This window comes from Mus musculus, chromosome 19 (genome assembly GCF_000001635.26).
Source record: "Mus musculus strain C57BL/6J chromosome 19, GRCm38.p6 C57BL/6J".
NCBI lineage: Eukaryota > Metazoa > Chordata > Mammalia > Rodentia > Muridae > Mus > Mus musculus.
In genome coordinates this window covers 34,123,990-34,137,064 of record NC_000085.6, presented here as the reverse complement: position 1 = coordinate 34,137,064, position 13,075 = coordinate 34,123,990, and the positions used below count along the sequence as shown (strand labels likewise).

The 13,075-nt window shown below is 41.6% G+C and overlaps 1 protein-coding gene across 1 annotated transcript in view; it reads left to right on the top strand.

Moving 5' to 3' along the window:
* The window catches only part of Ankrd22 (ankyrin repeat domain 22), a 43,493-nt gene that overhangs the window by 28,977 nt on the left and 1,441 nt on the right, over nucleotides 1-13,075 (top strand). Inside the window, exons 3-5 of the mRNA NM_024204.6 lie at nucleotides 8,208-8,315; nucleotides 11,467-11,544; nucleotides 12,904-13,002. Of these exons, the coding sequence (NP_077166.4) occupies nucleotides 8,208-8,315; nucleotides 11,467-11,544; nucleotides 12,904-13,002 (285 nt within the window). The remainder of the gene's footprint in view (nucleotides 1-8,207; nucleotides 8,316-11,466; nucleotides 11,545-12,903; nucleotides 13,003-13,075) is intronic.

Sequence of the window (13,075 nt, the reverse complement as noted above, 5' to 3'; positions counted from 1 at the left end):
TCCCTGTATCATGACATTAGCTGAGGCCTGTTTATCTATGACTGTAGTCACTGAGGCTGACAAAGTGTTAATGGTGTCAGTCGTCTGGACCTGTCCAGACAGAGCCAAGGCTGTCTGAATCAAGGCTAAACCCAGTTCCTAGTTAGTGGTAAAAAAGCAGGGGAATACTTGAGCATTATACATCACCGTCATTGGGAGTGGAAATGTCGACATTATCCCCCAACGCTGCTCTCTCTTTATTATTGACGCCCTGGACATCACCAAGACGAGGGACATTAGTATTCCCTTGGTCAGTCTGGATTTTTCGGGTGAGTCTTTCTGGTATCCAAAATGGGTTGTCTTCATTCTGTGGGAAAACACAGACCGCTCCCCTGGATCTTATCAAAATAGGATCCGGGCCATACCATTTATTATCAAGGACATTTTTCCATTTAACCATCTCATTGGGCCTATCTGGCTCTGAACAATGACGTTCAGCCGCAGTATGGCCATGAGCATCAATATTTAAAAAATTGAGTGTAAAGAGTGCCATAGACACAGACACTCTTGGTGCTCGGGGTAAAATCTCTTCAATTCCCCTCTTCTGTTTTATAAGATAGGCTTTGAGGGTGCGATGCGCACGCTCAACAATACCCTGTCCTTGAGGGTTGTATGGAAGTCCAGTCAGGTGGGTTACGTCCATCTGACGGCAGAACTGCTGGAATTTTTGAGACGTATAAGCTGGTCCATTATCAGTCTTAAGGAGTTTGGGTTTCCCCCAAGCACTCCATGCCTCAAGACAATGTTGAATCACATGTGAGGCTTTTTCTCCGGTTAACGGAGAAGCAAACATGATGCCAGAACATGTGTCAATGGACACATGGAGATATTGAAGTTTTCCAAAGGAAGAAACATGTGTAACATCCATTTGCCAGACCTGTAGAGGTCGAATACCGCGTGGGTTAATTCCCACATGAGGAACTGGCAAGAACTCACAGCAGCTTTGACATTGAGTAACAATGTCACGGGCTTCTTTTCTTGTCAAGGAGAAACGACTGCGTAATGTTTCAGCCGTCACATGAAAATTGTTATGAAAATTTTTTGCAGCCTCTACCGGGGATGATAGGGCAGCAGCCACCACTTTAGTGGCCTTATCTGCCAAATCATTTCCCAGAGCCATGGGGCCAGGTAGGCCTGAATGGGCTCTAACATGAGTAATATAAACAGGAAATCTTCTAGATAACAAAACTAATTGTATCTGCTGAAAAATATTGGCAACTCTACTGGAAGGCTTAATCACTCCAGCCACTTCTAAAAGATTTACTGCATTAACCACATAACAGGAATCTGACACAATATTAAGGGGTTCTAAAAAGGTTTTTAAAACTTCTAAAACCACTAAACATTCTACCACTTGAGGTGAATTTTCATTATATTGTTTGGATACCACTTTACCATTAGCCACATAGGCACCTATGCCAGTTTTTGATCCATCAGTATATACCACAATCCCATTTTTAAGTGGGTTTCTTACTGTTATTTGTGGAAAAACAACAGATTGATTTTGGGCAAACTGTAAAATTGGATGTTTTGGATAATGGTTATCTATTTGTCCTGAAAAGGAGGTAACTAAAACTGCCCAATCATTAGATGTGGCTGCCAAGGTTTGAACCTGTGCAGCGGTATAAGGTACAATTAAAAGATATGGACTTTGCCCAAAGTGGGTGATTGCTGCTTTTAGGCCTTTAAGGGCAAGCTGTGCAATTGCATCAGGATACCAATCTATTATTTTAGCTGGGGATACGTTTGGATGGATCCACAACAATGGCCCATTCTGCCACAAAACTGCGGTTGGCAATTGTGCTGTCTTAAAGACACACAAACTGAAAGGCTGCGAATCCTCAATACGTTGTAATTGTGCATTCTGTAAGGCTTTTTCCACCTTTTGTAAGGCCTGGTTAGCAGCTAGAGTAAGAGTCCTAGGGGAGGAGATATGAGGATCTCCTTCTAAAATACCAAACAAAGGCCTTAACTCAGCGGAAGGAATCTTTAAAAAAGGTCTGAGCCAATTAATATCTCCCAACAGCTTTTGAAAATCATTTAAGGTATGGAGGTGATCTCTTCTTATCTCTACCTTTTGGGGCACAATCTTATCTGGGGACACCACAGAGCCCAAAAATTGTCCTGTATCAGAAATTTGGACCTTTTCTGTGGCTATCTGTAAACCCCACTGACTTAAAGTTTTAAGTAGAAAAGGATATGCCTTTTGTAGCATGGTAAGGTCTTTATGGCACAGGAGGATGTCATCCATGTAAAGGAGCAAAATTAAAGAGGGGAATTGTTCCCTCACTGGCAAAAGAGCTTCTTGTACATAAAGTTGACACATAGTAGGACTATTGGACATTCCCTGTGGTAAGACCTTCCATTGATACCTCTTATCAGGTTCCATGTGATTAATAGAGGGGATGGTAAAGGCAAATCTGGGCCTATCTCTTGGACACAAAGGTATAGAAAAGAAACAATCTTTAATATCTATAATAATTAAATTCCAGCCACGTGGTAAGGCGGAAAGTACAGGGAGACCCCTCTGTACTGGGCCAAATAAGTTCATTTGCTCATTAATGGCTCTGAGGTCATGGAGCAGTCTCCACTTTCCTGACTTTTTCTTAATTACAAAAATTGGAGTATTCCAAGGTGAGGTAGAGGGTTCAATATGGCCTAGTTTTAATTGTTCCTCTACCAGTTGAATCACAGCTTCTAGTTTTTCAGAGGATAGGGGCCATTGAGGAACCCACACTGGGTCCCCTGTTTTCCATGGTATGGGTCGTGCTGCCCCAATGGCCACTAAGGAAAACCCAGACCCTGTCTGTCTTGGTTTCCATTAGGTGAGATGGGCTCTATCCTTCCCTGTTCTTGATGTCCTAACCCTTTTCTTTCTTTATAACCCATCTTTGCCATGATATTTTTTGCTTTAGCTGAATACCCTCCCGATGGGGCGTTTTCATTGGACAAAATAAGGCCCAAATGCTGCATAATATCCCTTCCCCAGAGGTTAACCGGGAGTGGGAGCACATAAGGTATGAATTTCCCTTGCTGCCCTTCAGAGGATTCCCACGTCAAGGCAATGGAGCTTATAGTGGGACATGATTGATAACCTAGGCCCTGTAATGAATGAGATGACTCTGTGGTGGGCCATGCTTTGGGCCACCAATGTGTAGAAATTATACTTTTATCTGCTCCGGTATCAAGGATGCCTTCAAACTCTTTTCCGTTGATCTTAAGGCGGAGCTTAGGTCTATCATTCAAAGATACAACCAAATAGGCAGAATCATTTCCTGAGGAGCCCATTTTCTTTATCTCAGGTCCTGCAAATTTCTCCCTGGTATTATCAGGGAGGAGCAGCAGCTGAGCTATAAAAAACGCCTTTAGGGCTTGAGCACAGGACCTGTATTTCAGGGGAATGTTGACAATCCATAACTCCAGGGTGGACTACTAAGCCCTGTAAGGTGAGTGAACCCCGGCCGAGAATAAGGCCCATGGTTCCCGGGGGCAAGGATGGTATAGGCTCCACTGGCACCGGCTGAATACTCATTTGAGGCATTAATAGGAAGTCGGAGGCGGCACGCAGGTCCACCCTTGTGGGTCTTCCTGGGTCGCCTCTCTGACTGCTTCCTGGGTCCTGACAAACCGGTTCCCATATCTTTGAGGGCCCTGGGACCGAGGGCCCGATGACCCGTTTTTTGGCACATAAGCTGATTGACTATCAGGTGGGGGAAGGATTCTGCCCTTTATATCCCTCACAGAGCGACACTGGTCGGCTCTATGATAACCCTTGCCACACTTAGAGCAAAGAGTGAGAGTCCCTCCCTGTTTATCTGGAGCTCTGCAATCTTTCTTAAAATGCCCAGGCTTTCCGCAGTTAAAACATGTCCTCTGATTATTTCTGCCCATGGAGCGGTTTTGGGATTGAAGGATGGCAGCCACTAAACCTGCATTGCTGAGAGGTCCCCCAAGCTCTCGACAAACCCTGAGCCAGTCTTGTAAGCCTTTGTTCTTTCTTGGGGCTATGGCCGCTCGGCACTCCTTTGTGGCTTGCTCATAGATGAGCTGTTCTACCAGAGGCGCAGCTTGCTCTGACTCTCCAAAAATACGCTCTGCTGCCTCTGTCATTCTGGCCACAAAATCTGAGAAGGACTCCTGAGGTCCCTGGATTATCTTTGTTAACTGCCCAGTGGCTTCACCTGCTCGGGAGAGCGCCTTCCAGGCCCTAATAGCCGTGGAGGAAATTTGGGCATAAGCTCCCCAATGGTAGTTTGTCTGATCAGCAGAATAAGCTCCCTGACCCGTTAACAAGTCAAAAGTCCAATCTCTCTGCTCTGGAGTCAAAGCAGCTGCGTTTGCTCGGGCCTGCGCTTGTGCAGCCTCGTGCCAAAGCGCTCTCCATTCCATATATTTGCCCATACTAGGGAGAGCGGCTTTTACAATCGTTTGCCAGTCAGCAGGAGTTAGTGCCATGCCGGCGAGCCTGTCTAACTGCACCAAGGTAAAATTAGCATTGGTTCCGTATTTACGGACCGACTCGGCAAGTTCTTTAATTTGTAAGTATTCTACCGGAGCGTGGACACGCCCACCCTCGGCTCCTTCAAAGACTGGAAATGCCTGTTGTATTTTCCTTTGTTCCTCTCTGGGAATGAATGAGTCTGCGCACTGCCTCTCTGCGCACTGCCTCTCTGCGCACTGCCTCTCTGCGCACTGCCTCTCTGCGCATTGCTGACGCACTACGCAGGGCGGGGGCTCCGCATAGGGCGGACCTTGAAACCGACTGCCCGGAGGTTGAACAGTACGCTGGCTTTCGCCAGCCGCTTTTGGCTTTTTTCTTGACCAATTAGCTGGCTGGTAATGGGCTGCTTCTTCCTCCCAGTCTGTTTCCTCAGAGGAGAATTCTTCATCTGCTTCAGAGCTACTAAGAGCTGGCTTCCTGAGCTCATCTAGTGACGAGTATCTCCTAGAGACCTCCGCTAATCGATCTTTTTTCTTTTCTTTTCCTTCCTTCTAATCTCTCCCCAGGTATTCTTACCTGACCTAAACTTTTCCTCGGGTTCAAGACCCGTGGAAAGGCCTGTATACTTATTTTGTGTACCATATTTTCTCTTTGCTCCTACTCTCTCTCCCCGCTTTACTTCTGATAGATTGCCCTGAATTTCATCCAGAATTTTCAGCCCTATCTTAATCACCTGATAACATGTGAAAAGGAACAAAAGGGCTCCTAACACTAGAAAAAATTCAAGGCCAAACATTTTCCACTTTACTTCTGATAGACTGTCTTGAATTTCCTTAGAAAGTTCAAGACCAGACTTACCTCGTAAAGCTGTACTCACTGGTACTCTCGTTCCCCAGCTGAAAAGTTCTGAATTCATGCAGTTGAATCCTTCTCAACAGTCTGCTTTACGGGAACCTTTATTACCGCGACCCGCAGTTCTGGTTCTGGAATGAGGGATCTTCCTTGCGCCGGTCCCGAGTTTTCTTGTATTTTTTCGTCCCGGATTTTTTCTCGTCCCGGATTTCAGCACCAATTCTTAATAGCGTTCTCACGCCCGGCCAGGAAGAACACAACAGACCAGAATCTTCTGCGGCAAAACTTTATTGCTTACATCTTCAGGAGCTAGGAGCGCAAACCCCCAGCCCCAAAAGCGAAAGCCACCCCTAATATTGAAACCGAAACCCCTTTCCTATTTAGGAGAGTTATATTTCGCCTAGGACGCATCACTCCCTGATTGGCTGCAGCCCATGGCCGAGCTGACGTTCACGGGAAAGGCAGAGTACAAGTAGTCGTAAAATACCCTTGGCACATGCGCAGATTATTTGTTTACCACTTAGAACACAGGATGTCAGCGCCATCTTGTGACGGCGAATGTGGGGGCGGCTCCCAACAGGGAAACAGTTTTTTTGTATTTAAAAATATATTTAAGAATTACTTGATAGGTATTGCCCCCAGTTGAAGGATGGGGCCACCCACAAATCTCAAATATTTTAACTCAGAATTGTTCCTGTCCAAAGGAAAGACAGGGACAAAAAATGGAAGAGGGACTGAAGGAAAGGCCATACAGAAACTGCTCCACCTAAGGATCCATCCCATCTGTAGGTACCAACCCCCCACACTATTGTTGACACCAAGAAGTGCTTGCTGACAGGAGCCTGGTATGGCTGTTCCCTGAGAGGCTCTGCCAGCACCTGACCAATACAGATGCAGATACTTACAGTCAACCATTGAACTGAGCCCCTGGGTCCCCAATGGAGGAGTTAGGGGAAGGTCTGAAGAAGCTGAAGTGGATTGCAACCCCAAGGAAGAACAACAATATCAACCAATTGGACCCCCCCCCCACTCCCAGAGCTCCCAGGGACTAAACCACCAACCAAAGAGTACACATGGAGGGACCCATGGTGGCTCCAGCTGCAGAGGCCTTCCTTATCTGGCATAAATGGGAGGGGAGGCCCTTGGTTCTGTGGCGGCTTAATGCCCCAGTGTAGGGGATGCTACAGCAGTGAGGCGGGAGTGGGTGAGTGGGTGGTGGAACACACTCATAGAGGCAAAATGGAGGGAGCAGAAGGGGGATAGGATGGGAGGATTGTGGAGGGGTAACTGGGAAGGGGGATATCATTTGAAACGTAAATGAATGAAATGATTAATAAAAAAGTTAAAAGAAGGAATTACTTGATAAGTATTGGATGACAAGCCCTATTATTAACTCAGAAATATGTATCAAAACATTGACTCAATGAGAAGCAAGTTGAAATAAAATTAAAACACAGCATACCATATTGTTTTTGCCTTATAACTGGCTAGGATTAACAAGAAAAGTCAAATGTAGACTGGGAAGGAAGTTTAAATTATCACCTCACTGGAGCATAACTTGCTAGTATCCTGTGAAACTATGTATCTTTTATGTCAGGTAGTCAGTTTATAGAAATTTGTGCAAAGTACAAATTTAGAATTCTTGACAAGGCTTTGTGACTAAGAGTATTTAAGTAATATTTGTAGAAGTTAAGGTTTAACAGCTTGAAAAGTCCACTTGGTAGATGTGTCTATAGAAGTTAGAAGAGTTTCATTCAATGAAAAAAAAAACCTCAGCTATTAAAAACCCATTCATAATCATTCCCATGCAATGGGAGATGTATATATTCTAAATATGCATGTGTAAACTGACAAAAGCCACACATAGTTTTGAATATACAACATTGCAATATTGAAAAGTCTAAATATTCAAATTCTACATATGTTTATTTAATAAGACAAAGCCAATAGCGTATGATATTATTAATGAAGTCTGTGCTGCTCAGCAATGTAATTTTAAAGTCTACCATTATACTCTTGACTGTTTTCCAACGTTTTTACAGAGAAGATAGGTACCCGGAGAACAGAGCTTTCATCCAGGGCTCACTCTCTTGCTCTTGTTTTCTACTAACTAGTTGGTATTTAAGTTAGCATAGCAACCTGTAGGCCTCATAGTTATGTGTGCATGCTTCTGGCTTCCTCCCAGTACTGGGACCTGAAGGTGCACACTCTATCACCAATGAATATTGACATATTTAAGAAGTTAAGTTGTTTGTCTATGTGCTAGTTAATGTGGGAGAATTGCCAAGTCAGTAAAACTTTCCACAACAAAACACAAGATGGATACATTTCCATCACCGGGGAATCAACAGTCTGTGTCTATTTGCCTTCTCATGCTAACTTTATTCCTACAGTTATATCTCATTATATTATATTTTTAACTCAAAAACTAAAGCATAAACAGCCATCCTGTAATGGTTTGTATGTGTATCCATCTCTGTTGCTAATTTTTGTGCCTTTTCCCAGTGTTTCCTTCACAGACTGCAAATTCAATATTCTGGTAAACAAAACCCTGAGTTAATCAGACTGCAAATTCAATATTCTGGTAAACAAAACCCTGAGTTAATTAAACAGATGTGTATCATAAAGAAGGTACCTAGGCTGAATATGTATATGGAGTATATGGTTTTGAATAGGTAGTATAGCACTACATTTAAAAATTCTATATATGCTTATGGAAGAGGCCTAAGAGAATATGGCATAATGTCATAATCAACTCTGTACTGTGTGATAGTGAGTGAAAATGAAAGGAAAAAAAATGCATGAATTAAACCTTTAGTTGTGAAGTTCTAAAAACTATGGAATTTGAATTAACGATTCCTTTCCTTAATTGCAGAAGGAGAGAACCTGCTTGCACTATGCTGTGAAGAAGAGATTTACCTTCTTTGATTATCTACTCATTATCCTTTTAATGCCTGTCTTGCTAATTGGATATTTCCTCATGGTAAGTACTGTTGTTAGGGCAAAGGCCAGATGTGTAGCAGAGCCATGGAATGACTCAAGTCCTCCCGACTGTGTGATGTAAAGAAATGGCAAGAAAATAGGCCTTGTTTAGTACAGCTGTTTCTTGACTTACAGCGGAGTCCTATTTCCACAACCCTTGCACAAATGAGAAGGTTTTAGGCAGAAATGCATTTACTTTACCCAACCTATCAACTGCCACAGATTAGGACCGTGGTGCAGTCTAGAGTAAATACACAGTGCTGACCAGCTGCTGATCACACTGGGAACTGAAGCACCGTAGGTATCTCAGAATCACTGGCTAAGGTCTTTATCTCAAACCATAACTCTCTACATCTCTGAATTTTAAAGATTTACACCACAAGTGAGATGGAGTGAAAACCCTAACTCCCCTGCCCCTAAAGGCTGACAAACACAGAAACTCATTTTTGGGAGGTTCTGACCTAAGAAATTGAATCATGATTGCATGGGGCTTTGGCAGGATAATTTTCTTGAATAAATAAGGAGTTAATTAGTGCAGGAATCCTATTTAGTTGAAGGTTGAATGTGGTTATTTTGTATGCTTTTTGTTTTCTTCAAATAAAATGACTGTTCTACACTGATTTTTTTTTCCCACCTTTTACTCCTCCTGGTCCCACTGTGACCAATTCTTCCTTTGACAGATGACTGAAACAGTATGTCCCTTCCCTATGTTAACTGGCTGTTACATCTTTTATTTATTTATTTATTTATTTATTTTGCAGTAAATATGAGAGAATTTTAATAAGATGACATACTCATTTAACACAGCCTTTATTTTTATTTAAAAAAAAATTCCAGGAAACGAAATATTTAACAACACTTGGGTAACAATTAAAATAAAAATCACAGTTTCCATAAATCAAAACCAGACAACTGCTGAAAGGTAGATCACTTGGCTTACCCAAAAAAAAAAAAAGTTAAAAAGGGTTAAAATTAAATTTAACAGCATTCTATATAATGCTACATTCCCGAATTAAGAAAGGAGAGTTCACATATATACCTGAATGTTAAGTATTAAGAGTTGGCTGAAATCTACGTATTTCATGGATGCTTAGTTGCATAAAATTCCCGAGTGGCTCCCGTGCTGCACTTAGTCTACATGCTTGATATTCGCAGGAAACACATTATAGTGTTAAGTGATTGAGCATGACAGACCTGCAACTGCACTTTCTGACCAGTCACTGTGTCCACTCTACCTGCTGAAGGGTCTAGAATACAAATATCAACCTTAAATCTTAAGTTATGGTGAAAAGAGACATGATGTAAAAAAGCCAGAAGGGTGCCGTGTGTATTCCCATGCATCGCCCCTTCAGAGCACAGTCTTCCCCTCGCCTTCTCACCTGACCTTCAGCTTTTTAACAGTCCGTGGTGTTTTACTTCACAGAGAACCTCCCAGAATCACAGCTGTGGATCTGTGCATTCTTTCAACCATCTCAGTGGAAAATCACTTTGACCTGGTTACTGCTGTGGGCCCATTCACATGATAGTTATCAAGGTCCCCGATTGACATTTGAATCTATTCTTCTAAAGGGAAATGGACTTGACACACTAGGGTTTGTAGTTTTTGAGACTTCTGCATACACCACTGGCTTTACAGGGTTCTGTAAGAGGTGTAGGATACATACTGTCCTGCAGTAAAATAGTACACCCGAAGATGATATTATTTAAGTTGCCTTTAACCTTTCTTGATGACAATGTTTGGGCTGTTATCATTTTTTACTAGTATTGATAGAGTTAGAACATTTTAGATCTTAGACACGTTTGTCAACCTCTTGAGAATTTGAGAGACTTTGCTGTCTAGTTGCACTCTCCTGGGTTTTATCCAGTTTTTGGAGGAAGGGAGGCAGTGTCAAAATGTACACCTTTGGTTTTTAGGAAGGTTAACTTGAGTAATCTTCAGCACTAGTCACAAGGTTACCCAATTTTCAGTCTGTGAAACCCAAATAGAGTTTTTACTTGGTTTATTTAAACTCTTCTGTATACATGTTCAAATGACTTACCATTCATTGAAACTTTGAAGGTCCTTTCAAATTCATCTTTTCCTATTTAGGAATTCTCTGGGTAGCCATTCCAGATTGTGGTCTTTTTTTTTTTTTCTGCTAACCAATTTTCCTCCATATTCCTCTAAAACCTACCTCCATGGGCTTGCCAGGAAGTAAGACAACTTAATGGGTGTGCTTTTTTTTTTGTTTTGTTTTCTTTCATAGCAGTTTTATACTTTGTGACATTCAGTACCCTTTTTAAAAGTTGCTTACCTAAAGACCACACCTGTCATCACATTTTTTGCCACTGTTTCCGGGGGCATTCCGTGGATTGCTATTGGTAAGAGCCACAGTTTCTTTTCCTAAGCTAGCATGTTTTGGATGAGACCAGATCATATGCACAAATTCCTCAAATTCCTTCCATGGTATTGCTCTGCATTTGAAGTGATTTTTTGACTATTCATGTAGTGTGGTTGCTTGCATTGTAGTGTTTTCCACAATGCTCCTAAACCCCAGAGTTCTTTAAAATAGTTTGTTTCATTATCAGTCGGTTTTGTGTAATTATATTGGGCTAAATAACCTATAAGGTGAAATACTACAGGTTTTTGAGACTGGATCTCCTCTAGTTGCAATCCTTTTAAACAGTGTTCCACGGTGAAAACGAACTTCACGGATGGCATGTACGATTCCATTTACTAATGGCTGCTCTACATAGTATGCCCTGTGTTTTGTTACACATCTCAGTTTTACATATAAATTCATTGTTCTTGTTTGCCTGCAGATGTTCGCAGTGCCTTGTATTTAGAATCTTTGCAGGTTTTGCTGGAAAGAAAAGTCATCTTCTAAAGTTTGAAGATGGGACTAGTGTTCAGCTGTCTCCATGCTGACTGCAGTATCTGGGTTAACATATATGTTACATATACATTATGCATATGTAATGTATGGAAGTCAAAGCTTATAAAAACAGAAGTGTGCAGTGTTACCTCTTTTATGTAGCTACCAGATGATGGACAGTAGTTATTCCCATTAACACAAGCTCCAGTAGGAATTCCACCAGCTGATGGGCACAGCCCCAAACAAGGTGTACAAAATGTTTATGAAACAATTTCTTGTGTGTGTTGTTTGTAACAGGTATCAAAGACAAAGCAGAATGAGACTCTTGTCCGGATGCTCCTTAATGCTGGCGTAGAAGTTAATGCTACTGACTGCGTAAGTTTGTATTCTGAAATAATATTCACATGATACACCTGGGCCGTATACTTGGTAGCAAAGATGAATGCTTTGTTTCTCTAGATGTCTTGAGTATAGTTTTCCTCTCTTTTCTCTTGTCATCAGGTAACTTTGGAGTTATACGCTTTTACTAAACTCACGAGAATAAAGTATTTGTTGAATATATGAAAAATTTGAGAGGATTTGTGTTTGTCTGTAGTGTTAAATTAAGAACAATGATATCAAAATACTATCCTTAGTTTGGCAGCTGGAATTAGAATGCCTGTGCATACATTTAATCTTGTTTATTTCTAGTTAAGTGAGCTGGAAACATTATAAACCTATCTGACTCAATTTTCTTACCCATCAAATGGAAATTAAAACAAATTGTGCTAAAGACTGAACTCAAATCATTATACATGCTAAGTAAATATTCTACTACTGAGCTATGCCTGCACTCCTTTTTTTTTTTTTTAAATTTAATAAAGCAACCCCGAGTTACTCAGCCTGGCCGTGGTCTGTGATCCTTCAGCTTCAGAACTCTGAGTATCTGAGATTACAAACCCGCCCAAAGTGCCTGGTTGTAAATTGGAAATTAGTACTGACCTTATAGGATAGGTTCCTGCAAAGTCCTCAGAGGAGTGATTAGAATGTAATTAATACTGTATGTTAAGAACTGTTGCAACTAGAAGAGAGGTAGATAAGGTCAAAGTTCAGAGAAATACCCCAGTTGTGGTAGCAGCCATAGTAATTGAATTGTCCCTGCCTCTCTCCTCCCCATAAGAAAGTTAATTTTTACCTGTTACCCTACACTCCAGATTTAGTTCTTTGTTAGTACTCTTTGGGTAGGCTGACCTTTTATTATTCTTTTTTTTATTTTCTCATTTTTTTTGGTAAAACTTTAGGTTTCCAATATCTTACCAAAGAGAGCATGTTGAAATTTGATTTCAAAAGAATTGCACTTCTATTTTTTGATGCCTAATTTATTATACGGGTATTCCCATTGTTCAGTGATGAGTGACTACCTCCTTCTTGTTTCCATTGATTGCATTATTTAATGTTATATTTGATGATGAGTTTAATATGTTTTTATAAGTTGTACATCTAAATTTAGAATGGAGAATATGAAAGGGGAAGATATCAATGAGTTACTGGATTTTTCATGTGTATAGTAAGGAAGAAAAGAAACTATTCACAGTATAAGAAATACAACTGCCCATAAATGGCTTGCAGATTGGCTTTGGTTAGTTGTCTCCTATGAAGCATGAGCGGTTCTTGTGCTGAGGTGATGAACGCGGTGGGTGTGCACAGCTGGCTGATCTGACTGATGAACTACAAGGTTGGTCCTCTGTGTTTCAGGACGGCTACACTGCCCTGCACTATGCTTGCCAGATGAAAAACCAGACTCTCATCCCTCTGCTTCTGGAAGCCCATGCAGACCCCATGATAAAGAACAAGGTAAGAGCCCGGGAACTCTGGTTTTCCCACTAGCAAGATTTTCTGTTTCTTTTTAAGTACGTTCATTGCCTCT